At 40.1% G+C, this 24,753-nt stretch overlaps 1 protein-coding gene across 1 annotated transcript; it reads left to right on the forward strand.

Annotated features, from left to right (window-relative positions):
* Window positions 1–16,058: 16,058 nt before the first annotated feature.
* On the forward strand, window positions 16,059–16,570 carry LOC121445279 (ubiquitin-40S ribosomal protein S27a-like). Its single transcript, XM_041647324.1, has one exon. The coding sequence runs from the start codon at window positions 16,059–16,061 to the stop codon at window positions 16,527–16,529; it is 471 nt and encodes a 156-aa protein (XP_041503258.1). The 3' UTR covers window positions 16,530–16,570.
* Window positions 16,571–24,753: the final 8,183 nt, after the last annotated feature.

Genomic DNA, 24,753 nt, shown 5'->3' on the forward strand with positions numbered 1-24,753 from the left:
TTAAAAAGTTTTGGATGTTGAAAAAAAAACTGTAGTCCAAAATTGAGGATCATAATTGGTTCCTTTTCAAGGTCAAGTTCCACTTCATCCAAATATCTATAGTCTGACATTATTTCCAGAACCCCAAAACTAACCCTGGATCTTACTGTTATTAAAAAGTTTTGGATGTTGAAAAAAAAACTGTAGTCCAAAATTGAGGATCATAATTGGTTCCTTTTCAAGGTCAAGTTCCACTTCATCCAAATATCTATAGTCTGACATTATTTCCAGAACCCCAAACTTTGACGTCAATGGCAAGCATTCAGGTAGTGATCATATGCCATTTTGTGAGCTCTTTTTGGTCTGTAATTTTCATAATTAAGTTATGAAGAGTAATTTGATAAGTCAGGTAAGATTCAAACAAACCATACTGAAGAGTCAGCTCTTGTTGCTTTTGCAGAATGCTGGGATTTGGATCCCAGCATGCACATAGTCCACAGCTTCCTGTAACTCTAGTCCCAGGATAATTAATGCCCTCTTCTGACCTCCTTAGGCACCAGGCACATATGTTGTACACATACATATATGCAGGCAAAAAACTTAAACACATAAAGCAAAAAGTATACAGTGTTCTGCCTGCACACCAGAAGAGGGCACCAGATCCTATTACAGGAAGAATTAGCACTCTTAACCACTGAGCCATCTCTCCAGCCCTTCTGAGCCATCTCTCCAGCCCATAAATCTTTTTTTAATGATTCAAACTGGATTACTATTCCAGATTTTTTAATTAAGCCATTTTCAGAAAAATGATAATGATAAATTGCTAATTGCCATTGCAATTTCTAGGATCAGGACCTAGGGGGATAGTTTTCTTTTTATGAAATAATCTGCTATTTTTAAACTATCTTCTAATATACAAAAAATGTTTATACTACAGTATCAGTTGTTTTTAGGAAGGATTTGTGCAAACATCAAGAAATACCACACAGGCTGCAGCTAAAATTACCACTGAGCAGGCTCTTGAAAGTCCACATATCATTCTACTGCCAAACCTCGGCTTTCTTTGGATTTCTGTAGAGATTGCCAACAAGCTTGCCCTCATCTTTAGACAATTCTGCTTAGATTTGTTTCTTTTTCTCCACACTGATAAGAATTACCACACAGTTCCTCCGCGGTTACCACAGTTTGCTTAGCTCCTGGGGCAAGCACTCCGGGAATGAAAGTGTCCCTGTCTCCTGAGTCTTTTCATACAGTCATGAGACAACCCTGATGTTCTTTTAGGACATTAAGACTGTGCCATCCACATGCCTATACATGTTTATCTCCATAGGTCTTTAACCTCTCTGAATTGCCAGCCAATCAGCAGACAAAAGCCCTAAAAGTCACGTGCTCTGGACCTCCTAGAGGGTAAGCCAGTCTGACCTACTCCTGTTCTAGTCACTTTCCAGTTCTGTCCACTGCCCAACTCAACAAGACATTTCCCCCATTGCAAATTAGGCCCATTCTTTGGTGAATTCTATTGAAAACAACTTCTAAGTCCATGTGACAGACCTCATCTGTCTTCAGCAACAAACAGAAGCTGGCGACTTCCACAATCCATCTACAGAAGCTCCGTAATTCTGCAGGAGCATTTCAGTGTCAACATCCACAAAAGCAATACCATTGAAGAGGCCTCTCTCCTTCACTAAGGCATGATGCTGACAGATTGTTAGAACAGTCATAAATGCCCAGTAAGAGAAAATCTCTGCTCTCGGTGGAGATGTAAAATCCCTCCTAGCCAAGGGGACACTCCTAGAAAGACAGGCTTACCTTAAGGCATGCTAAAGAAACAGGCTAAATAATTTTCCCTTTAATGAAATACTGTACTTTTTCTTCCCAGAATTTCCATCCCATTCCCTCAGAGTAATAACCCCTATGGGCCACCATGACATTCCACTGGGTCCTGCAACCTTTAGGTACAATCATCTCTGTTTTTCTTTTTCCTTTTTTTTTTGTTTGGGGGGGGGTTGAGATGCTGGCAAAAACATGAGTATGCTTTTTCTGACACCTTGTGCCTCCTCATTCTTTCTCGAAAGCTCCCCTGCCCAGCATGAGTCTGACCTCCATAACTACTTAATCCACACGGCTTTTCTCCTCCATCTTCCTTCTCGAGCAGCTGTGGGGGAGGGTTTACAGCTTGATCGCCTGGGGATTTTTTCCCTTTAAACTGTAATGAAGTAGTCCTTGGGCTTCCATTTGAGTCTATTCTTAAAATGCTTTTCTAAGTGGAGACTAAGAACCCCAAGAGAGGACCCTAATTTCCTCTATAATATTGCCCTATGTAATCTGCACGTCTCTAAAACCAAAAATGGAGGTTTTCATAACAAAGCATTGCCTTCCTGAATAATGTAGATAAAACTACCTGCAATTCTTTCCACACTTTCCAGAATTCATGAAGCACTGTACCTTTGTGAGTTGTAATGACTCTGAGAACTCCCCACAATCATTCACTGACATTTTGTGAAGATTTCTTGACAGGAGACCGTGGAGGTGCTGGTTGTCGCACACACGTGTTTGTACCCTTGAAGCTTCTAATAATAAAAAAAAAGTGCAAGCCAGTGTATGTCACAACTGGTACCTGCAGGCCCCATCTTGGAAGACTAAAGCAAACAATGAAGAGAGCCTCCAAGACTGGTAATCAGGCTTGAGAACTTGAGAAGAGAAGCTCACACTGGCAAATGCAGAGAACCCTAATGAAACGTCTACAGAAAGACAGAATGCCTCATTTTGCTTATGTGAAACTGGACTCTCGAAGCTAAATAATCTGCAGAAGCATAGCCCCTCTCTGTCTCCCTCCCTCAGGCCCTCCACAGACGCCAGCACCTATTGAGAATTTCACAAGCAGATGTTGACTTCATATGTTTCAGCCAAATGTTTTTTGCCACATTTCGAAGTACACTGTCGTTGGAAGGAGACAACACTCCAGCTGCTACCATACGTACGTCATAGTTACCAGGTTTTCATGGGGAAAGCGAAGTTGGTGGATGTGCAGGGCTTGCCCAGAGGTGCTGGTTGAAAGCTGTGAGCACTGCAGCAAGCACTGCAGCCGGCAGACAAGCAGACATTATAGCCTGTCCGTAGTGCTCCGCATTGGTTGCCCTGACAACCTCACCTGAGGGGGCGGGGGGGAGAGCAGGGGACTCAGTAACAAGAACTAGAGCGCTGCCACCAAGCCTGAAATCAATCAATTATAAGGCAGAGGACAGCACACAGACCAGCACTGACATAAAGAGCTCTTTCAATCCATGGATACATGTTACTATTCTGTTTACTTATGTATGTAATTTAGATTGATTTAAGCATTATTTTGTAGATTCGGGGATTGCTTTTCGTGTGTGTGTGTGTGTGTGTGTGTGTGTGTGCGCGCGCGCGCGCGCGTGTGTAGCCAGCCTTAAAGGAAAATTTGAGGTTTCTCTGAAGAGAAAAAATTGTTCCTGTGGACTCTAGTAATATCTTCAGAATTCTGTTACTGATTTTGGTGCTGTTTTCAGAGTTGGTTCTGGTTTTTCTGGACTTTACTAGTCTCAGTGCTAAAAGAACGTATAGCACAAATTCTAATTGTTATTAATAATAAAAGCTCAGAGTCAGATGTAGGGGTTAATGCTGGAAGATCAGAGAAGCAGAGCCTGAGGGCCAGGACGGGTCTCCTGTTCTTAGGGGAGAGCATCTTTTCCCCACCCAAGCTGCTACAAGATAGAAGAGTAATGGGCACAGTTCTCCCATGTTCACAATATTGGGACTGGCTCACCCACACCTCCACCAACAGGGTTGGCTCTATTGTGTTGCCCAGGCGAGGTACAGAGACTGCTCTCCCCAGTGCTGCAGCTAGTGAAGAGTTGTCAAAGTAATCTTAAAGATAAAGTATCGTGTTTGTATTTTTAAAATGATAGTAGCGAAAAAGCACACCATTGGTGTATAAATAGATGCATAGGTCAATGGAATGGAATAATGAGCCTCTGCATTTATAATCAACTGATTCTTAGCTAAAGTTTCAACGTGGCGTCAATTCACATGCAGTAGACCAAAACCTGACCCCTTTTCTCCATACTGAAATCAAAATAAATGAATAGAATATCTTAATGTAAGATCTGAAACTACCAGAGGAAACCATGGAGGGTCAAAATCTTTGGCATATGCAATGGAATGGCCTCCTGAATGGGACTCCAAAGCATAGAACACAGAGCAAAAAAAATTGCAAATAAGATCCTATGAAATAATAAAGTGCAGTGCTATGAAGAGACTACTGTCAAAATGGAGAAAGTCTATGCACGCTATACATAGGCAGAGAATTAATATGCAAAGCATATGAAGATTATTTTTGATGGACTAAAACAAATCAAGCAATAAAATTTACATTGGACAAATCATCAAAAGGAGAGATACAAGTAACCAATAAACACGTGAAATTTTGTAGAAGTGAACCAAAGCTATAATGAGGTTCCATCTTACCACAGTTAAAATAGCAATTATTAATTTTTCTTAAATTGTTTTTGAGACAGGTTCTCAGGTAGGTTGTTCAGGTTGGTCTTGAAATTGCTATGTGACCAAGGATAAGTTAGAGCTTCTAATTCTCCTACCTCAATACCTCCCAAGTACTGGAATTATAGATCCATGCCTCTGGCCTCAACTTTGTACTGTTACTCTTTGTGGAGTTTAGAGGAAGGTGTTTATTCATTTGTTTTTCAAATCAGGCTCTTGACATATAGCCCAAGTTGGACGGAATTTATAAAATTTCCCAGATTGGCTTCAAATTTACAATCCTCCTGGCTCAGATTCCCTATTGCTGGGATTACAGGTGTACAATCAAACATATTTTCATGAAAACAATAGATGCTAGCAAGAAAACTTTCATGCATTTCTGACAGAAATGTAAACAAATATGCCCAGTACAGAAAAATTTATCTTAAAGTTTCCTAAAGAAACTAAAATAGATATATCATATGACCTAACTATTGTGGTTTAGAAAAAATGGCAAGCATGAGAAAGATGCTATGCAATAGAGTTTATGTGGAGGGGTTTTTATTAAGGGAAAAGGAATGTGAAAAGAGAAAAGGGGAGGGGGAGACAGGCCTCTAGGGACAGGAGCAGCAGAAGAGAAGAGAGAGGCAGAGAGAGAGAGAGAGAGAGAGAGAGAGAGAGAGAGAGAGAGAGAGAGAACAGAGAGATGGGAGGTTGGTAGGGCCCTTTTAAAAGGGAACATAGTGAATGTGCACAGGACATAACCTATCCGAATCTTAAGGGCAGGCCAGTACAGATGTCTGAATACTAACACTAGCTATATCATTTTGAGTATTGTGGTAGTTTGAATGTAATTGGCCCCCATAATCCCATAATCTCATAGAGAATGACACTATTAGGAAGTGTGGCTTTGTTGGAGTGGGTATGACTTTGTTAGAGGAAGTGTGTCACTGTGGGAGTGGGCTTTGAGGTTTCATATACTCTGGATATCACCTGGTGTGAAAGTTGATTTCCTGTTGCCTGCAAGATGTAACACTCTCAACTCCCACAGTCCATGTCTTCCTGCATGCTGTCATGTTCCCCACCATGATGATAATGGACTGAAACTCTGGAACTGCACAAGTCCCCTCAATTAAGTGTTTTCTTTTTAAGAGTTGCCATGGTCATAGTGTCTCTTCACAGGAATAAAAACCTAACTAAGACAAGAATACATCCAAAATAAATATTGTCATATCAGAACACACTTGCATGCCCATTTGTTATAGCACTATTCACAAAGATAAGATATAAAAATAACCCAGATGCTCATGAACAAATGAATAGATAAAGAAAATGAGGCACACACCTATATAATAGAATGTAAATGAATCATAAAAGTGATATTCTATCATTTGTGGCTAAGTGCATGCAACCAGAAGATATTACATTAAGTGAAATAAATCAGAAGCATAATGAAACATGCTACATGGTCTCTTGTACAAACATTTTAGAGTTAATTGAAATGTGGACTTGTTACTATTAGAGACCAAGGAGGGAGAGACTAGTGAGGTTATGGGGGCTTGCATAATGGATACCCAAAGACAGTAAGATAAATTTAATATATTCTAGGCTTCCAGAACTCTACAAAACACACAATAACACATTATACATTTTATGAATAACTAGGTGTTAGGAGCTCACAGACTACAAACAAAAATAATAGTGAGGAAACTAATACATTAATTACCATGGTTTGATCACTACACATTGTATATACATATCAAAATATTATATTGCCTAAACGATTTATAGAAATAAAATAATAAGCATTTAAATGCCTTTTTGTATACTACTATATTTCACCTACATGCAATGCATTTTACATTTATTGATAATTATATAATATAACGCCCTTATAACTGCCCTGAATAATATTTATAAAAGTAAATAAAGAACACTAATAAATCTTTCTCTTAACACACATAAGAGCAGTACAAGTGAAAATTCAGAAACATGTTAGGATGGCTGTTACCAAAAACATAAAGGATAAGTATTGCAGAGGATTTGGAGAAAAGACAACCTTTACCCATTGTTGAAGGCAGAATAAGTTAAAACAGTCATTGTGTGTATACAGCCCTAACTAAGCTCTGTGGGTCAGTCACACACAGAGAGAAAAGACATGAGAATAGGAAGACTTGTTGGGAAGAAGAAAAGGGCATAAGAAAGGCTAATACGAGGTGAAAATGACTAAAATTCACTCAAGAGATTATGAACTATGAAAGAATTTAATTTTTTAAAAATAGCAATTATGAGTTGGGTGTGGTGGTGCACGTGTTTAATCCCAGTACTCAGAGGCAGAGATAGGTGGAGCTCTGTGAGTTTAAGGCCAGCCTGGTCTACATAGTGAGTTCCAAACTAGCCAGGACTGCATAGTAAGACCTTGAATCAAAACACACAAACAAATGTTCAAGAAAATATAGCCATTGTGTAAAACAGTATGGGGGTTCCTTTAAAATATAAATAAAACTACTATATAATCCAGATTTCTACTTCTTCTTATACAGCTAAAGGATGTGAAATCTGTGTTTCCGAACAATGTCTGCACACTCGTACATATGTGTTAGTATTTAGTCACTATAGTCAACATATGGAATAAACCTAAGTGTCCATTTCTAAGTAAGTGGATGAAAATGTATATGGATTTTATATGGATATGTAGCCTTCAGAAGTTCTGCATCCATGGGCATTATGTTCCTCCAACAGCCTGTATGGGTTTGGAGGAGATTTCTGAGCCCCAAAATGCCAAAACCAGACACTACACAGAAGAGTGGCTCCCATTCATCTCTCCTACACATAGTATCGTGTGGGGCCTGCTAGAGCCAGTATGATCTGAGAACATTACCTTTCAGCCCAGCACAGCTCTGCCAGCAATGCACTCCACAAATTAGAGCAGCTCTAAACTCTGGTCACAGAAGCTTCTTTCTGAAGTTGGCAGCAGCTAATGGAGCCATGGTTGTCTGCTCAAGATCATGTCAGTCAACATTCTAGAATATAAAGGGGAGGTTTTCACAAGGCTTCACCCCTGAGATGCTATGGACAGTTGGTGACTTCTGGGAGGAGAGTTAGTTTTCTCTAAAAGAGCAGCTCCTTGTAGAATTTATTCCATACTCTGACTATAGTGACTAAATACTAATACATATGTATGAGTATGCGGGCATTGTTTGGAAACACGGATTTTACATCCTTTAGCTGTATAAGAAGAAGTAGAAAATCTGGATTATATAGTAGTTTTATTTATATTTTTGAAGGAACCCCCATACTATTTTCTCCAGTGGATGGGCCCTACACCCTGGAATATATTGGCTGCACAAATTGGAGTCAATGTATTATTTTTTTAAAGGATATGAAGTTGCAAGGTAGGGAGGCAAGGATGGATCTAAGAGGAGTTAAGGGGACATTTTTTTAATTGGAGCTGGGACGATGACTCAGAGTTTAAATGTCCTTGCCATGAAAGCTTGATGGCCTAAATTAGGTCTTCATAACTCATGGAAATGTGGAAGAAGAAACAAGCTACACAAAGTCATCCTCGGACCTCAACACACAAGCCATAGTACGTTCATACACACTAATAATAAATAATATAAATTTTAAAACAAAGAAATCTGTCATGTATAAATCTAAAAGACATTATGCTAAATGAGATCACCTGCAGTGGGATAATGCTCTTGCACACTGCAAAGGTTAGTCACTTATATTGGCTTAATAAAATGCTTATTGGCTGGTAGCCAGGCAGGAAGTATAGGTGGGGCAACCAGACTAGGAGAATTCTGGGAAGAAGAAAGGCCGAGACACAGTCACCAGCCAGACACAGAGGAAGCAAGATGAAAATGCCTTACTGAGAAAAGGTAGCAAGCCACAAGACTAAAAGTAGATAAGAAGGACTGGAGAGATGGCTCAGTGGTTAAGAGCATTGACTGTTCTTCCAGAGGACCTGAGTTCAATTCCCAGCAACCACATGGCGGCTCACAACCATCTGTAATGAGGTCTGGTGCCCTCTTCTGCCCTGAGGGCATACATGGAGGCAGGAAGTTGTATAAATAATAAATAAATAAATAAATGTAATAAATAAATAAATAAAATCTTTAAAAAAAATAAAATAAAAATAGATAAGAATTATGGATTAATTTAAGTTGTAAGAGCAAGTTAATAATAAGCCTGAGCAATAGGCCAAAAGTTTATGATTAATATAAGCCCCTGTAGGGCTGGAGAGATGGCTCAGTGGTTAAGAGCATCGCCTGCTCTTCCAAAGGTCCTGAGTTCAATTCCCAGCAACCACATGGTGGCTCACAACCATCTGTAATGAGGTCTGGTGCCCTCTTCTGGCCTGCAGACATACACACAGACAGAATATTGTATACATAATAAATAAATAAATATTAAAAAATATATAAGCCCCTGTATGTGTATTTGAGACTGAATGGCTGTGGAACTGGGAGGGACAGAAACTTTTGCCTACAAATACCCATATACAGAAAGAAATACTATATTGTTCTAGTTTTATTCTGTTATTGTAACTAAATACTTGGAACAAAAAGCAGTTTATGGGAAAAAGCAGTTTGTTTTAGCTTACAATTTTAGGTTACAGCCTGTCATAGCAGAGAAGTCACAATGGGAAGTGACTGGTTACATCATATCTACAGTCAAGACCAGAGAGAAAAAATGCATGCAACCTTACTTGCTCTCAGCTACCTTTTGCCACTCATTACCCACTGCTGCTCACACTGGGCTGGGTCTTCTATATAAATTAACAATTAAGACAATCCCACATATAGACATGCCCATGCCATGCCCACAAACTGATCCTCATCAAGATGATTCTTCATTAAGACTCTCATTCCAGACAGAGTGAGCCAGGAGGTGAGTGGCCAGTTCCTTGGCTGGACAGCCCAGTGTCTTGGCCCTAGGCCCAGGGGAGAGGGGAATAAACCCTAGCCCCTCCCCCACTTGCCTTAGCTTCACTAGCCAGTCATCAGGCTAGCTTCCTGCAGGTAGGCTGCTCCAACCAACCCCCATCGACTGGACCCTGTAACCTACAAGTCCCACTCTGTCCACAAACCCACCCATTCCCAGAGACCTGAGCAGCTCTCTAAGACACAGACTGCATCTGCACAGAGCAGACCAAGAAGAGATGAGTAATCAGCTTCCATCTTCACAGCCCAGTATCTGGGCCCATGCCTCAAAGCAAAACCCCATGCCCCTCCCCCACCTGCCTCAGTTTCACTAGCCAGCCAGCAGACAAGCCACCTGCAGACAGGTTGCTCCAACACGCCATCATTCACCAGACACTTGTAATCCACAAGTCCCACTCTACCTCCAAACACACCCATTCCGGGAGATCTCAGCGGCTCCCTGAGACACAGACAGCGACTGCAATGATCAATCCAAGAGAGGTTCCCTGAGACACAGACACCGACTGCAAGAAATTGAGCAAGAAGCAATGACCTTGCCCACACCAAATGGAGGAAAGGAAGGCACCAATGCAGAAATACATTCAACAACCTAAAAAGCCACATGGCAACACCAGAAGTCAGGGGTCATACAACAGGAAAATCTGAACATCCTAACCCAGAAGAAGCAGAAGAAAACAACCTTAAACATAGCTTTAAGAAGATGATAGAGACACTTAAAAAGGAAATGAAAAACTCCCTTAAAGAAATAGAGGATAGGGGTTCACTCACTGAGACAATGTGCCTGAGCTAATGGGAGCTCACCAATTCCAGCTGGATTGGGAATGAACAAGCGTGGGATCAAACTGGTCCCTCTGAGTGTGGTTGACAGTTGGGACAGACTGAGGGGCCAATGACAATGGCACTGGGATCGGTCTCTACTGCATGTACTGGCTTTTGGGGATCCTATTCTCTTTGGAGGCATACCTTCCTAAGCCTGGATGTATGAAGGAGGGCCTTGGACTTCCCACAGGACAGGGTGCTTGGCCCTCTCTTAAGAGTGGAGCGGGGGTGGGAGGGGTGGGGGGGGACGGTAGGGGAAGAGAGTGGGAGAGAAGTGGGAGGAGGAAAAGAAGTGAAAATTTGGATTGGTATTTTTTAAAGTAATAAAATGAAATAAAATAAAAAAGAATTGACAGCAGAAAAAATATTCAAAGAAAAAAGAAATAGAGGAAAAAACAAACAAAAAATGGAATAAATCAAAAAATTCCTTAAATAAAGCTAAAAAACAATGAAAAAAACAATCAAACAGGTGAAGCAAACAGTTCAGTTTAAGACTTGAAAACTGAAATAGAGGTGAGAAAGAAGACACAAACTGGTGGAATTCTGGAAATGGAAAACTTGGGTAAATGAACAGAAACTATTAATGCAAGCATAACCAACAAAATACAAGAGAAGGAAGAGAGAATCTCAGGCATCGAAGATGTGATAGAGGAAATAGATTCACCAATCAAAGAAAATGTTAAATCAAATTCTTAACACAAAACATCCAGGAAATCTGGGACACCATGAAAAGACCAAACCTAAGAATAATAGGAATAAAAGGAGAAGAACTCCAGCTCAAAGGCAAAGAAAATATATTCAACAAAATCATAGATGAGAACTTTCCCAACCTAAAGAAAGATAACCCCATGAAGGTACAAGATGCTTACAGAACACCAAATAGACTGGACCAAAAAAAAAAAATCCATTAACCATATAATAGTCACAATACTAACCATGCAGAATAAAGAAAAATATTAAGAGCTGCAAAGAAATAACACTGAGTAACATATAAAGGTAGATCTATCAGAATTATGCCCAAATTCTCAATGGAAATGCTGAAGACCATTTGGACAGACGTTTTAGAGACACGAAGAGACCACAGATACAAGCTCAGACTACTATACCCAGCAAAACTTTCAATCACCATAGATGGAGAAAACAAGATATTCCATGACAAAACCAGATTTAAATAACACCTATGCATGAATCCAGCCCTATAGAAACTACTAGAAGAAAAATTCAAACCCAAGGAAATTATCTGCAGCCATGAAAACACAGGCAACAGATAACCTGATACCAGCAAACCTCAAAGAATAGAAGCATACAAACACTACCATGGAAAAAGTAACAGGAATTAATATCTCTTAATATCAATGGACTCAATTCACTTTAAAAAAGACATAGGCTAAGAGAACAGATATGAAAGTAGGACCCATCCTTCTGCTGTATACAAGAAACATATATCAACTTCAAAAACAGACATTACCTCAGAGTAAAGGGTTGGGAAGAGATTTACCAATCAAATGGACCTAAGAAACATGTGGATCACCTAGGACAGAGAGGGCCGAAGGAAACAAGCTCCACTGGGAGCAGAAGCCAGGAGCAAATCCAGTCCTGGGAGCCAAACTTGGGACACTGGCAGACCAGGATTGAGCCAACGACCTGACTCAGAGTCTGTGATCTCCACCAGAACTGGAGTGGGACTGAACCAGCTACCTAAGACACAGAGAGAACAAGCTCCACCAAGAGCAGAAGCCAAAAGCAAATCCAGTTCCAGGACATGGGCGGATCAAGATTGTGCCAGCGACCAGATCCAGAGTCAACTATCTCCACTGGAACAGGTACAGGGGAGCAACCGCTGAGTGAGTGAGCCAGAGCCAGAGACTGCTGAGGGTCCAGACATGAATCCAGAACCTTTAAAGGAGTAGACCTAAGCCAACATGCTGGTGGGTCTGGGCAAGAGTCTAGGACCTCCCAGGAACTAGGCCTGAGCCAGGACCTCAGCCAGTCTGGGCATTAGTGAACCAAGACCCTCCAAGGAAATAGGGAGGAACCAGAGATGTCAGCAGGACCAGGTGTGAGTCTGGGACCTCAGAGAGAGTAGGCCTGAGCCAGGACCTCTGTGGGTTCAGTCATTGGTCTGGGATATCAAAGGGAATAGGCAGGAACCTGGAACCTTTGCAGTCCGAGCATGAGTCTGGGACCTCTGAGGAAGTAATCAGGTCCTCTAAGGGTCCAGGCATACCTGAGCCTGGGACTTCCAAGGTAATAGACCTGAACCAGAAACCATTCCAGGTCCAACTCCAAACCAGGGTCTTCTGCAGGAGGGAATTCAGACAAGGATTTACAGATACAGGTCAAAGCGAGTAACCTAGGCCAAAGTTGCCCTGAGGCAAGGAACTCCACCTTGGGCAACAAATGTCGCGGGAGTGGGGCTGAACAAGCCACCTAGGATAGAGAGGGCCTGAGAAAACAAGCTCCACTAGGAGCAGAAGCCAGGAGCAAATCCAGTCCTGGAAGCCAACCCAGTCCCAAAACACTGGTGGATCAGGATTGAGCTAGTGACCAGATCCAGAGCCAGTGATCTCTACCAGAACAGGTCCAACTCTAAGCCAGGGACTTCTGCAGGAGGGGATCCAAACCAGGATTTACAGAAACAGATCAAAACCAGCAACCTAGGCCAAAGTAGGGCTGAGACAGAAAACTACAAGAGAGCAGACCAAAGCACAGGAACACTGAGCTATCTCCAGGAACAGGAATAACCAACAGGGTAACTAGAACTATGACACTGATTGTACCATGAGGAACAACCATCTGAGCTTTGAATTCACTGGCATCTAGAAGATTAATCAACAGAATCTCAGACAGCCCCAAACACACCTATTAGAGGAAAAGATGAGTAGAAAAGGTAAGAACACACGCTGCACCACAAAGAGCAACACGGCACCAGTAAGACCTAAATACCCTACAACAGCAAGACTGGAACAACCAAATATGGATGAACCAGAAGAAAATGATCTAGAAAATACCCTCAAGAGAATGTTTGAAATTCTTAAAGATGAAATGAGAAATTCCCTTAAAGAAATTAAGGAAAAGACAAACAAAAAAATTGTAAGATATCAGCAAATCACTTAAAGAAAACCAAAAAAAGAAATCAAACATATAAAAGAAACTATCCAGGACTTGAAAACTGAAATAGAAACAATAAATAAAACACAAACCAAAGGAATTATAGAAACAGAAATCATGAGAAAAAGACCAGGAACCAGAAACGCAAGCATGAACAGCAGAATACAAGAAATGGAAGAGAGAATCTCAAGCGGTAAAAATACAATAGAGAAAATAGACTCATCAGTCAAGGAAAACATTAAATCTAACAAAAGCTTAACCCAAAATATCCAGGAGACCACTTCTCAAATATAACCCCAGAAGCACAGACACTGAGAGAAACAATCAACAAATGGGTCCTCCTGAAACTGAAAAGCTTCTGTAAAGCAATGGACATGGTCAACAAGACAAAATGACAGCCTACAGAATGGGAAAAGATCTTCATTAACTCCACATCAGACAGAGGTCTGATCTCCAAAATATACAAAGAACTCAAAAAATTGGACACCAAAAGATCACATACTCCAATAAAAAAAAAAATAAGAGTACAGACCTAAACAGAGAACTCTCAACAGAGGAATCTGAAATGGCTGAAAGACACTTAAGGAAATGTTCAACATCCTTAGTCATCAGAGAAATGCAAATCAAAACAACTCTGAGATTCCATCTAACACCTGTAAGAATGGCCAAGATCAAAAACACTGATGACAACTTATGCTGGAGAGGTTGTGGGGTAAAGGGAACACTCCTCCATTGCTGGTGGGAATGCAAGCTGGTACAGCCCCTTTGGATGTCAGTGTGGTGATTTCTCAGAAAATTAGGAAACAACCTTCCTCAAGACCCAGAAATACCACTTTTGGGTATATACCCAAAGGATGCTCAATTGTGCCACAAGAACATGTGCCCAACTATGTTCATAGCAGCATTGTTTATCATATCCAGAACCTGGAAACAACCTAAATGCCCCTCGACCGAAGGATGGAAGAGCAGCCAGTGCATTTAACCACTGAGCCATCTCTCCAGCCCATAAGTCTCATATATTATTACTGGTGAGTAAGTAAATAACACAGTGTCCTCTGAAAACCATTTGGAAGTTTCTTTTATGAATTTTATAAGATTAAATAGAAATGGACTCTGTGATCCAGCAATTTCACCCCTACCTATTTATGCAAAATAACAAAGTTCACCTTCACAGTAAAATTCACACATAACTTTCATTTGCTTTTTTATTCCTAATAACTAAAAATAGAAGCAACATTGTAAATGGATAATCTATGATACAATAGAGTGCTAATTAGGAAAAAAATTGAATGCACTTGTGACACATACAATGAAGGTAAATTTAAAATGCATTATACTGAGTAAAAAAAAGCTAAATTCAAAAGGCTGTGTAATGCAAAGCTCCATTTATAATATTCTAGGTAATGCAAAATTACAGAGACAGAAAAACATCAGTTGTTTCAACAATTGTGGTAGGACTTGACTATAAAAGAGAATCAAGAAATTTGGAGTTTGATATAAGTTTTCTTTATCTTATCTTAATTATGTTTGTAGATATATAATTTTATTTGCACAGGCTCATAGGACTCCACTCTTTGTATGTAGCTACAAGTGTACTGTGTGTACATGCATAATATTGTATATGAGTATAAGTGAATGGTTGTGTACATGTGGAGGCCAGAGGTTATATTTTGAGGCAAGATCTCTTAATGAACCTAGTGCTAGCCAATTCATCTAGTCGGCTTGTTCCTACTAGGACTCCAGGAGAGCTGCCACACTCACCCTGGCAATTATATGGGTGCTAGGGAATCCTAACTCAGCTCTCAAACTTGGGGCAGACTGAGCATTTTCCAACTCACAATGTGTGTATTTATATTATATATATTTGCTTGTGTGTATTTTTATTATATATTTTTTGCTTGTGTGTATGTATTGCACTATGTGCATACATGTTGTCCATGGAGGCCAGAAAAGAGTATCTGGAAATAGAATATAGGTGTTTAAGAGCCAGCATACGAGCTGGGGACAAAACCCTGGACTTCTGCAAGAGTAGCGCGAGTAGTCTTAACCACAGAGCCATCTTTCCAACTTTGAACTTTTTTATTAATTTTATTGGCTCTTTGAGACAGTTTTTCTATATGCAGTCCTGGCTGTCCTGGAACTGATTTTGTAAACCAAGTTGGCCTCATACTTGGAGACCTACTTGCCTATGCATTCCAAGTGTTAGAATTAAAGATGAGTACCAGCACTACCTGACTTCTAGCTCTGAACTTTAATCTTAAATATGAACTCTGTGTGTGTGTGTGTGTGTGTGTGTGTGTGTGTGTGTGTGTGTGTGTGTGTGTGTTTGTGTGATGGGAATTCTGCTATCCAATTGAGAGTAGTATTTTGGCCCAAGAGGCAGGGTTTTCACTGGGGATGGATGTGACAGATGGAGAGGCAGTCTTTTTGAGTTGGTCTTTTCAAGTGAAGAGTGAGCAATGGCAAGTTTAAGTGGTGCCTTATGACTCAGTTCAGGTTCCCCCTTTGTTCTTTACTATTTATGTTTGAATTTTGTTTGATAATAAAAAGTAAAGAAATTATTTATCATCTGGCATTCAACATGAGGCAAGAAACTGTGACCCTGAGATTAAGAGTTTCATTCTCTACTGACTGAGCTAGCCAGGCTGTCAAAAATTACTGGGAGCTTTCTGATCCGCCATCTGTGGTGGCAGCGCCGCCAGGATGCAGATTTTCATGAAGACCCTTAGGGAGAAAACCATCACGCTCGAGGTTGAACCCTCGGACACTATAGAAAATGTCAAGGCCAAGATCCAGGATAAGGAAGGAATTCCTCCTGATCAGCAGAGGCTGATCTTCGCTGGCAAGCAGCTGGAAGATGGCCGTACTTTGTCTGACTACAACATCCAAAAGGAGTCCACCCTTCATTTGGTGTTGAGACTTCGTGGTGGTGCTAAGGAAAGGAAGAAGAAGTCTTACACCACCCCCAAGAAGAACAAGCATAAGAGGAAGAAGGTGAAGCCGGCTGTACTGAAGTACTATAAGGTGGATGAAAATGACAAAATTAGCCGTCTTCGTCGGGAGTGTCCTTCTGATGAATGTGGTGCTGGAGTTTTCATGGCCAGCCACTTCGACAGACATTATTGTGGCAAGTGCTGTCTGACTTACTGCTTCAACAAGCCGGAAGACAAGTAGTTGTGTATGAATAAATAAAAAGACAGGAATTGAAAAAAAAATTACTGGGAGACATTAACTGGATACAGCCCACAATTGGTTTAACAACTCAAGAACTAAGTAATTTATTTCAAACCTTACAAGGTGACAATGACTTAAATAGCCCAAGAAAAGTACAAGCTGAAGCTAAAAGTGAATTGGCCCTGGTAGAGAAAAAAAAAATCGCAGGATGCACATTGGATCACTTGGATCCAGAGCTTGATTGTATCATAGTTCTTCTACCTTCTACCCATTCTCCTACTAGAATTCTTATGCAGAGAGAAGATAATACTCTGAAATAGATATTTTTAAATCTTATTTATTTCTTAAATATACAGTGTTCTGACTCCATGTCAGAAGAGGACACTAGATCTCATTATAGATGGTTGTGAGCCACCATGTGGTTGCTGGGAATTGAACTCAGGACCTCTGGAAGAGCACCCAGTGCTCTTAACTTCTGAGCCATCTCTCCAGACCTGCAATGGAAATTTTTGCCACACAAACAAAGTAAAAAAAATATCTATGTAGAAAATGTTTCTGAATTGAGTCTAAAGGGGAAATTGAAACTTCACCAATTAACAGGAATGGAGCCAACAGGAAGTGTAGTATCTTTTACTTATGCTGAAATTTCCTCTTTATGGACTAAAAATAAACATTGACAAAGAGCTTGCAAAAAATTTTGGGCAATATTAATGACCAAGTGTCCCAAAAGCAAGAGTCTTCAGTTTATAAAAAGAATCAATCGTGTCCTTTCTCACACTGTATGGGGAACACCAATAGCTGGAGCCCCTACATTCTATACTGCTCCAAATAAATCTGGAAAGGCAGGATATACATCAGGAAATTTAAGTAAAGTGACTCAAAGCCCTTATGATTCTGTTCAAAAGTCAGAATTATATGCATTTTCATGATATTATTAGATTTTTCAGAAACTCTTAATACAGTTACTGACTACCAATATGCAGAAAGAATTGTTTTACACATTGAAACACTGATGATTCAGCATTAACTTTGTTATTTATACAACTACAGGAAATCACCAGGAATAAGAATCATCCCGTATACATAACACACATCGAATCCCATATAGGTCGACCAAGCCCTCTAGCACAAGGTGATGATGAAATTGATCAGATATTAGTAGTAAATGTGCTGGAAACCTCAAAATTGCATAAGAAATATCATGTGAATAGCAAGGGTTTGAAAAATGAATTTTCTATCACTTGGCAACAAACAAAGGAAATTATAAGGAAATGTACTACTTGGTTCTTTGTATAACCAAACTCCACTATCTGCAGGGATTAACCCAAAGGAAACTCAAAGAAATGAAATTTGGAAAATGAATGTGTTTTATTTTTCAGAGTTTGAAAATTTTAAATGCATACACTGTAGCATAGATACATATTCAGGATTTCAATGGACAACTGCCTTGGGCTCTGAAAAGGCTAAATCTATAATTACACATATCTTAGAAGGTATGGCCATCATGGGAATACATGTACAAATTAATACTGACAATGCTCCAGCATCTGTCTCTAGTAAAATGAAACAGTTTTGGCACATTACAACATAAAACATATTACAGGTATGCCACACAATCCTTCAGGACAAGCAGTTATAGAAAGATCTAATTGCACTTTATTTTGTTTTTTGGTTTTTTTTTTTGGTTTTTCGAGTCAGGGTTTCTCTGTGGTTTTGGAGCCTGTCCTGGAAATGCTTAAGGGCTGGAGAGATGGCTCAGTAGTTAAGAGCATTGCCTGCTCTTCCAAAGGTCCTGAGTTCAATTCCCAGCAACCACATGGTAGCTCACAACCATCTGTAATGAGGTCTGGTGCCCTCTTCTGGCCTGCAGACATACACACAGACAGAATATTGTATGCATAATAAATAAATAAATACTTTTAAAAAAGAAATGCTTAATAAACAAAAAGGGGTGATAATTACCATGAGAGACAGATTATACAATGCTTTATTGACTTTAAATTTTTTAAATGCTAATGAAGAAGAAGCAACAGCTGCAGAAAGAGATTGAATAATAGAAAAAATACACTGAGAAACCGCCACACTGCTTCCCAAAGTGGTTGCACAAGTTTGCACTCCCACCAGCAATGGATGAGTGTACCCCTTTCTCCACAACCTCTCCAGCAAAGGCTATCATTGGTGTTTTTTATTTTAGCCATTCTGACAGGTGTAAGATGGTATCTTAAAGTTGTCTTGATTTGCATTTCCCTGATCGCTAAGGAAGTTGAGCGTGACCTTAAGTGTCTTTTGGCCATTTGAACTTCTTCTGTTGAGAATTCTCTGTTCAGCTCAGTGCCCCATTTTATAATTGGGTTGATTAGCCTTTTACGGTCTAGTTTCTTGAGTTCTTTATATGTTTTGGAGCTCAGACCTTTGTCAGTTGCAGGGTTGGTGAAGATCTTCTCCCAGTCAGTGGGTTGCCTTTTTGTCTTAGTGACAGTGTCCTTTGCTTTACAGAAGCTTCTCAGTCTCAGGAGGTCCCATTTATTCAATGAGGCCCTTAATGTTTGTGCTGCTGGGGTTATACGTAGGAAGTGGTCTCCTGTGCCCATGTGTTGTAGAGTACTTCCCACTTTCTCTTCTATCAGGTTCAGTGTGTTCGGACTGATATCGAGGTCTTTAATCCATTTGGACTTGAGTTTTGTGCATGGTGATAGATATGGATCTATTTTCATTCTTCTACAGATTGGCATCCAGTTTTGCCAGCACAATTTGTTGAAGATGCTCTCTTTTTGGGGGAGAGGGAGGGAAATGGGAGGCGGTGGCGGGGAGGAGGCTGAAATCTTTAATAAATAAATAAATAAAAAGAAATAAAAAGAAAAAATACACTGAACTAAATCAGCCAGTATACCTTAGAGATATGTTGACCTCAGATAGAAACCAGGATATGTGTTATGTTGGGGAAAAAGCTTGCTTTTGTTTTCAGAAAAGAAGAAAAACTATAGATACTACCAAAATTAATAAATATTCAATTCAAACAGGAGAGACCTCTTGACATGGAGAGGTGATAGTTCATCAACCATTGTGGTAATTCAACCTAAAGAAAAAGAAAACTCATCAAATTAGTGTCAGGGCAGGGTTTTGAATTTTTCTTTCCAGGAAAATAAAAACACCCACCTGAGGAATCTAAAGACCTTTGGACAAATGAAACAAAAAAATAGAAGGAAGAACCATCTGAAAAAAATTACCAAGAGAAGGAGTAACCTGACCTAATGGTATAAAATACTTCCAAAATTTGGGTCTGGAGAGATGGCTCAGTGGTTAAGAGCATTGCCTGCTCTTCCAAAGGTCCTGAGTTCAATTCCCAGCAACCACATGGTGGCTCACAACCATCTGTAAAGAGGTCTGGCGCCCTCTTCTGGCCTTCAGGCATACAGACAGAATATTGTATACATAATAAATAAATAAGTAAATAAATAAATGTTAAAAAAAAGAAAAAAAATACTTCCAAAATTTCATAAACCTTTCAAAATTGTTTTGGGGCAATACTTGATAATACAGCTTTACTGTGTTTGGGTTAAACCATTCCTTCTTAATTAGAAAAAAGGGGGAAATGTTACAGGAATTTTGTCACTGGTCTGCTAAGCAATTGAGAGGAGCATTTTGGTCCAAGAGGCAGGGTTTTCATTAGATATGAACATGACCAAGGAGGAGGCCATCTTTTTGAGCAAGGAGTGAGCGATGGTGGGTATAATTGGTGACTTGTGACTTGGTTCAGGTTCCCCATTTGTTCTTTAATATTTATGCATGAATTTTGTTTGATAATTGACAGTAAAGAAATCATTTACCATCTCTTGCTCCTTCTCCTTCCCTCCTCTCCCTGTCATTCTTTCCCCTACCCTCCCCCTATCTCTCTTTCCCTAAGGTTTCACTTTATAGTTCAGGCTTGCCTTGAACTCAAAATAATTCTGCTTAAAACACCCAAGTGCTGATATTACAGGTATACACAACCACTCCCAACTCCAAGTTTTTATGTACATACTACAACTCCACAATCCTTATGAAGTAAAGGAAAGGAAATGGTGGAAGTGTAGCTATGATTAAAATAGTAGTCTATGAGCCCAAAGCAGTGACTGAGTTTGACAATGAACCATAATTTGCATCTTTTCACATGACTACTTCTCTATCAGGAATTTCCTTTCCCAATTTATCTGCCTGACATTTAGTAAAGACATCATATATTTGGCAAAGCATTCCCCACCTTTCCCTATTTCTCCATTCTTTGCATTTCTCCAATCACACAGTAGCCTCACTTACCATGCTAATACTTCATCCATAGTCAAAGTTAGCTACTTTATTCCTGTTACTTTTGTTTGTTTGTTTGTTTGTTTTTTGAAATAGGCTTTCTCTGTAGCTTTGGAACCTGTCCTGGAACTAGCTCTTGTAGACCAGGCTGGCCTCGAACTCACAGAGATCTGCCTGCCTCTGCCTCCCGAGGGCTGGGATTAAAGGCATGCGCCACCACCGCCCGGCTATTCCTGTTACTTTCACAGCATCTTAAACCCCTCTATTACAGTCATTCTGGCATTAATTACAAATATTTGTCTTTGTAATTTATTACAAACAATTGTATTTCTCATTGGACCTGTGACTTCTTGAAAGCATGGTTTATGTGTCTTTCTTATCTCTAGAGTCTAATAGAGATGTTAAAATGCAGTCAATAAATATGTGGCAAATGAATAGCAAAATGGAGCTTCTAATCTGAGCATTAGTTTTTAAAAAGATACTAATTGCAATGATGGAAATAGCTATGTACAGGGCACGGTTACTTTGGCACAATGTAAATAGAATTCTATTGTGAGACATTTTGTTTCATTTCTTAATCAGTTAATTATTCCATAAAAGTTCTTTATTTTCCTTTTAAACAATAGATGAACAAAGTCTCCAAGGAGCAGATGAGTCTATTTGCTAAGGATGTGAAAGTATAATATCCTAGCTTGAAGGGAAATATGACTCATAAAAGAAAAGGGAACACAACAATAGTTGAAATAGAGTGAGTCACCCACAGAATTGCAAGGAAATAAATGTGTTACATTCAATAAGCAAGGGAAATCAAGGATGTTCTTTATGCTAAAATGTAACATACTTTAGTACCAAAGTACAAAAACAATACTTCTTTTGGTTTAAAGTGACTCAATCTATGCCAGTAGGTATGTTTGAATATCTCCTTGTGATGGAGGAAGGTCATTGGCTAAAAAAGGAACTGCCCTGGCCCATTTTATTGGTTAGGACATAGGTAGGTGGAGTAAACAGATCAGAACGCTGGGAGGAAGAGGAAGTGAGGTCAGAGACTCCACAGCTCTCTCGGGAGCAGATGCCTCAGCAGAGACGCCATGCCCTGCTCCCTGGCAGACACACGTGATGAAGCTCGGACCCAGGATGGACTAGGCTAGAATCTCCCCGGTAAGCACACCTTGGGGTGCTACACACAGATGATTAGGAATGGGCTAAATTAATATGTGAGAATTAGCCTAGAAGAGAATGGGCCAAGCAGTGATTAAAAGAATACAGTTTGTGTGTTGTTATTTCGGAGCATAAGCTAGCCATGTGGGCGGCCGGGTGTGGGGGACGCAGCCCTGCCGCCCCATATTACTTCAGAGTGGCGCCCGACGTGATGGACTAAATCCACTTAAAAACCTGAGAAGGCTTAAAAATAAGGGAGAGAGACTTTAACACAGATTTTTGCTGTTTGTTGGTGGCTTGCTGTAGAGAGATTTCCTGATTCGGCAACAGCAACAGAAAAAAAAGCTGCGTCATTTTAAAGTGCGGCTTCTTGGGACTGTGCTGCCAGTGCAAACTCTGGCTTTAAAGCATTTCAATGGATTTTATGGGACTGGATGTTTGTGTTCCCGCTTGGGATCGGAAGGAGAGTGCTCTCAGCGCTCCCTGCCTGCACCTGGGCAGATGGCAGAATCAGGCTTAGGCAGGCGGAAGAGCATGGTGAAAGAGACGTGTTTTCAGACTCCGCAGTGCTCTGCGTGTCAGATTTGGTTGTAACTTGGATAAAAAGAGTTTCTGTGCTGCATGCTCAGTCTCAAAATTAAACTGCTGAGTGCGGCTCCAATGAGGACTTGCTGTGTGCCTGGAACTGTGCACAGCTCAGGGGCACCAAATGGATCTGAGGCAGGAGCGGCTGCTCCTTGCTGAACTGTGCTGGTTGGTAGGAACTACCGTAATTACCATAATAACAGCACAGTTAAGGTTTAGAATGGGCAGGACACAGGTGGTACCGTATTACCTGTACATGGTGCAACTTAAGTTTTTAAGAAGTGCTTAACATTTTAAGAAATGCTCCTGGATAGTAAAAATATTACAGATTCACAATAAAACAGATTCAGACATAACAGACCTCAGTGGATCACAGTGTTGGATGAATGTACATAGGCTTGAGAGAGAGAAGAATAAGAATATAGAGAATAAAACAAATGTCTTAAAAAAAAGGGTAAAGTCTTTAAAGAGACAGAGTACAGATAGTTAAGAGATTAAAAGAAATAAAGAAAAATAAGCCACGTAAAAATGGAAAATTCACAGAGAGTCTGGATTATGTACATTGTGTTTTCTTTAAAATTTTTGACTGTGAAGGAGCTAAGTACAGAGAGACATTTCATTCTATGGGCTGCCAAGTGGAACCAACACGGATATCATGAGGGTATGACTTCAGAATTTGGGTCTAAGGATATGATGCTTTGGAAAGGGTCTTCTTTTGTTTTCACAGAGGACCAGACCCTGTGGATTGCATCTATCCCGATATGGTATGAAAGACCACGACCTCCCGAAAAGTTCCTGTGAACACCCTCAAAAAATTACTTCACTCAACTGGCAACTGAGATAAACCTGGCACACAGGTTATACCCTAAATGATCTGATTAACAGCGCCCCCATTCAGCAGGAAGCAGTTTGGAGAGAAAAAACTGCGCCCATGTTCCCAAAATATTGTTTGTAAATGTTCTTTTACATTTAAAGGGGGAAATGATATAGGTATGAGTAATTTGCATTGGTGTGGATTTTACAATCAATTTTGTTATATGTATATGTATTTCTGATCTTGATTAAGGTATTGTGATTGTGTAGTTCATTTAAAAATGTAATGTATAATTAAGAAATATAGATTAATGGTTAATCATCAATAATAGTCAATCTTGTAGTCATGTTAGTTAGATTTTCTAGATATATAGAGATACATTTCAGTTAGATAGACATTCTTCATATCTTTCAAAGACTGCAGAATATGGCATTTAATGTTTTAATAACTTAGGACTTTTCATGACAATGAGACACTCTGCTCCTGGCAGCACCAATCTACTTCAAGAGGAAGATGGGCATCGAAGAGGATCCTTATGGAGTTTGATAGCCATTTGGGCAAGAAACTGCTCTTGCCTGGACTATTGCATAAACTGGACACAGAGAACCCGCAGAGAGAGGACTACTGAACTTGCCTAAGGTGAGATGATCTTTCGGGGTTCCTGATTCATTTTGAAAGAGTCTGCGAGACATTCTGCAGGACACAACAGATAGTGACTGAACTGACTTTGAATTTTCCTGCTTTATGGAAATGTCTGCTGGATACCATGGGCCTGAAGGCTGAAGATGGATGCCCCAACGGTACAGAGGAACTTTGGGTGACTGTCCAGGCAGCGAGATGTCTTTGTCATTTCTAGAGTTTGAAGTTTCTTGGTTCTTGTTTACTTAGGTAATATTATATCTTTCTGGAGTCTTTGATGGAGTTAAGAATAGTTAGTTATAGTTATAGTTTTCCTTAGTTATGATAAAGATTATTGTAACTTTTACTTGATAACTGTTTTGTTATATGTAATTTTGCTATGTTAAAGTTAAAGCCTTTTTTTTTTTGTTTAAACCGAAAAAGGGGAAATGATGGAGGAAGGTCATTGGCTAAAAAAGGAACTGCCCTGGCCCATTTTATTGGTTAGGACATAGGTAGGTGGAGTAAACAGATCAGAACGCTGGGAGGAAGAGGAAGTGAGGTCAGAGACTCCACAGCTCTCTCGGGAGCAGACGCCTCAGCAGAGACGCCATGCCCTGCTCCCTGGCAGACACACGTGATGAAGCTCGGACCCAGGATGGACTAGGCTAGAATCTCCCCGGTAAGCACACCTTGGGGTGCTACACACAGATGATTAGGAATGGGCTAAATTAATATGTGAGAATTAGCCTAGAAGAGAATGGG

The sequence above is a fragment of the Microtus oregoni genome, unplaced genomic scaffold (assembly GCF_018167655.1).
Source record: "Microtus oregoni isolate MIOR12 unplaced genomic scaffold, Mior012 000171F_ref0000002, whole genome shotgun sequence".
In the NCBI taxonomy this organism is placed as follows: domain Eukaryota; kingdom Metazoa; phylum Chordata; class Mammalia; order Rodentia; family Cricetidae; genus Microtus; species Microtus oregoni.

Excerpts from the sequence above, each read along its gene's own strand:
- LOC121445279 (XM_041647324.1), top strand. The coding sequence starts at position 16,059 with ATGCAGATTTTCATGAAGACCCTTAGGGAGAAAACCATCACGCTCGAG.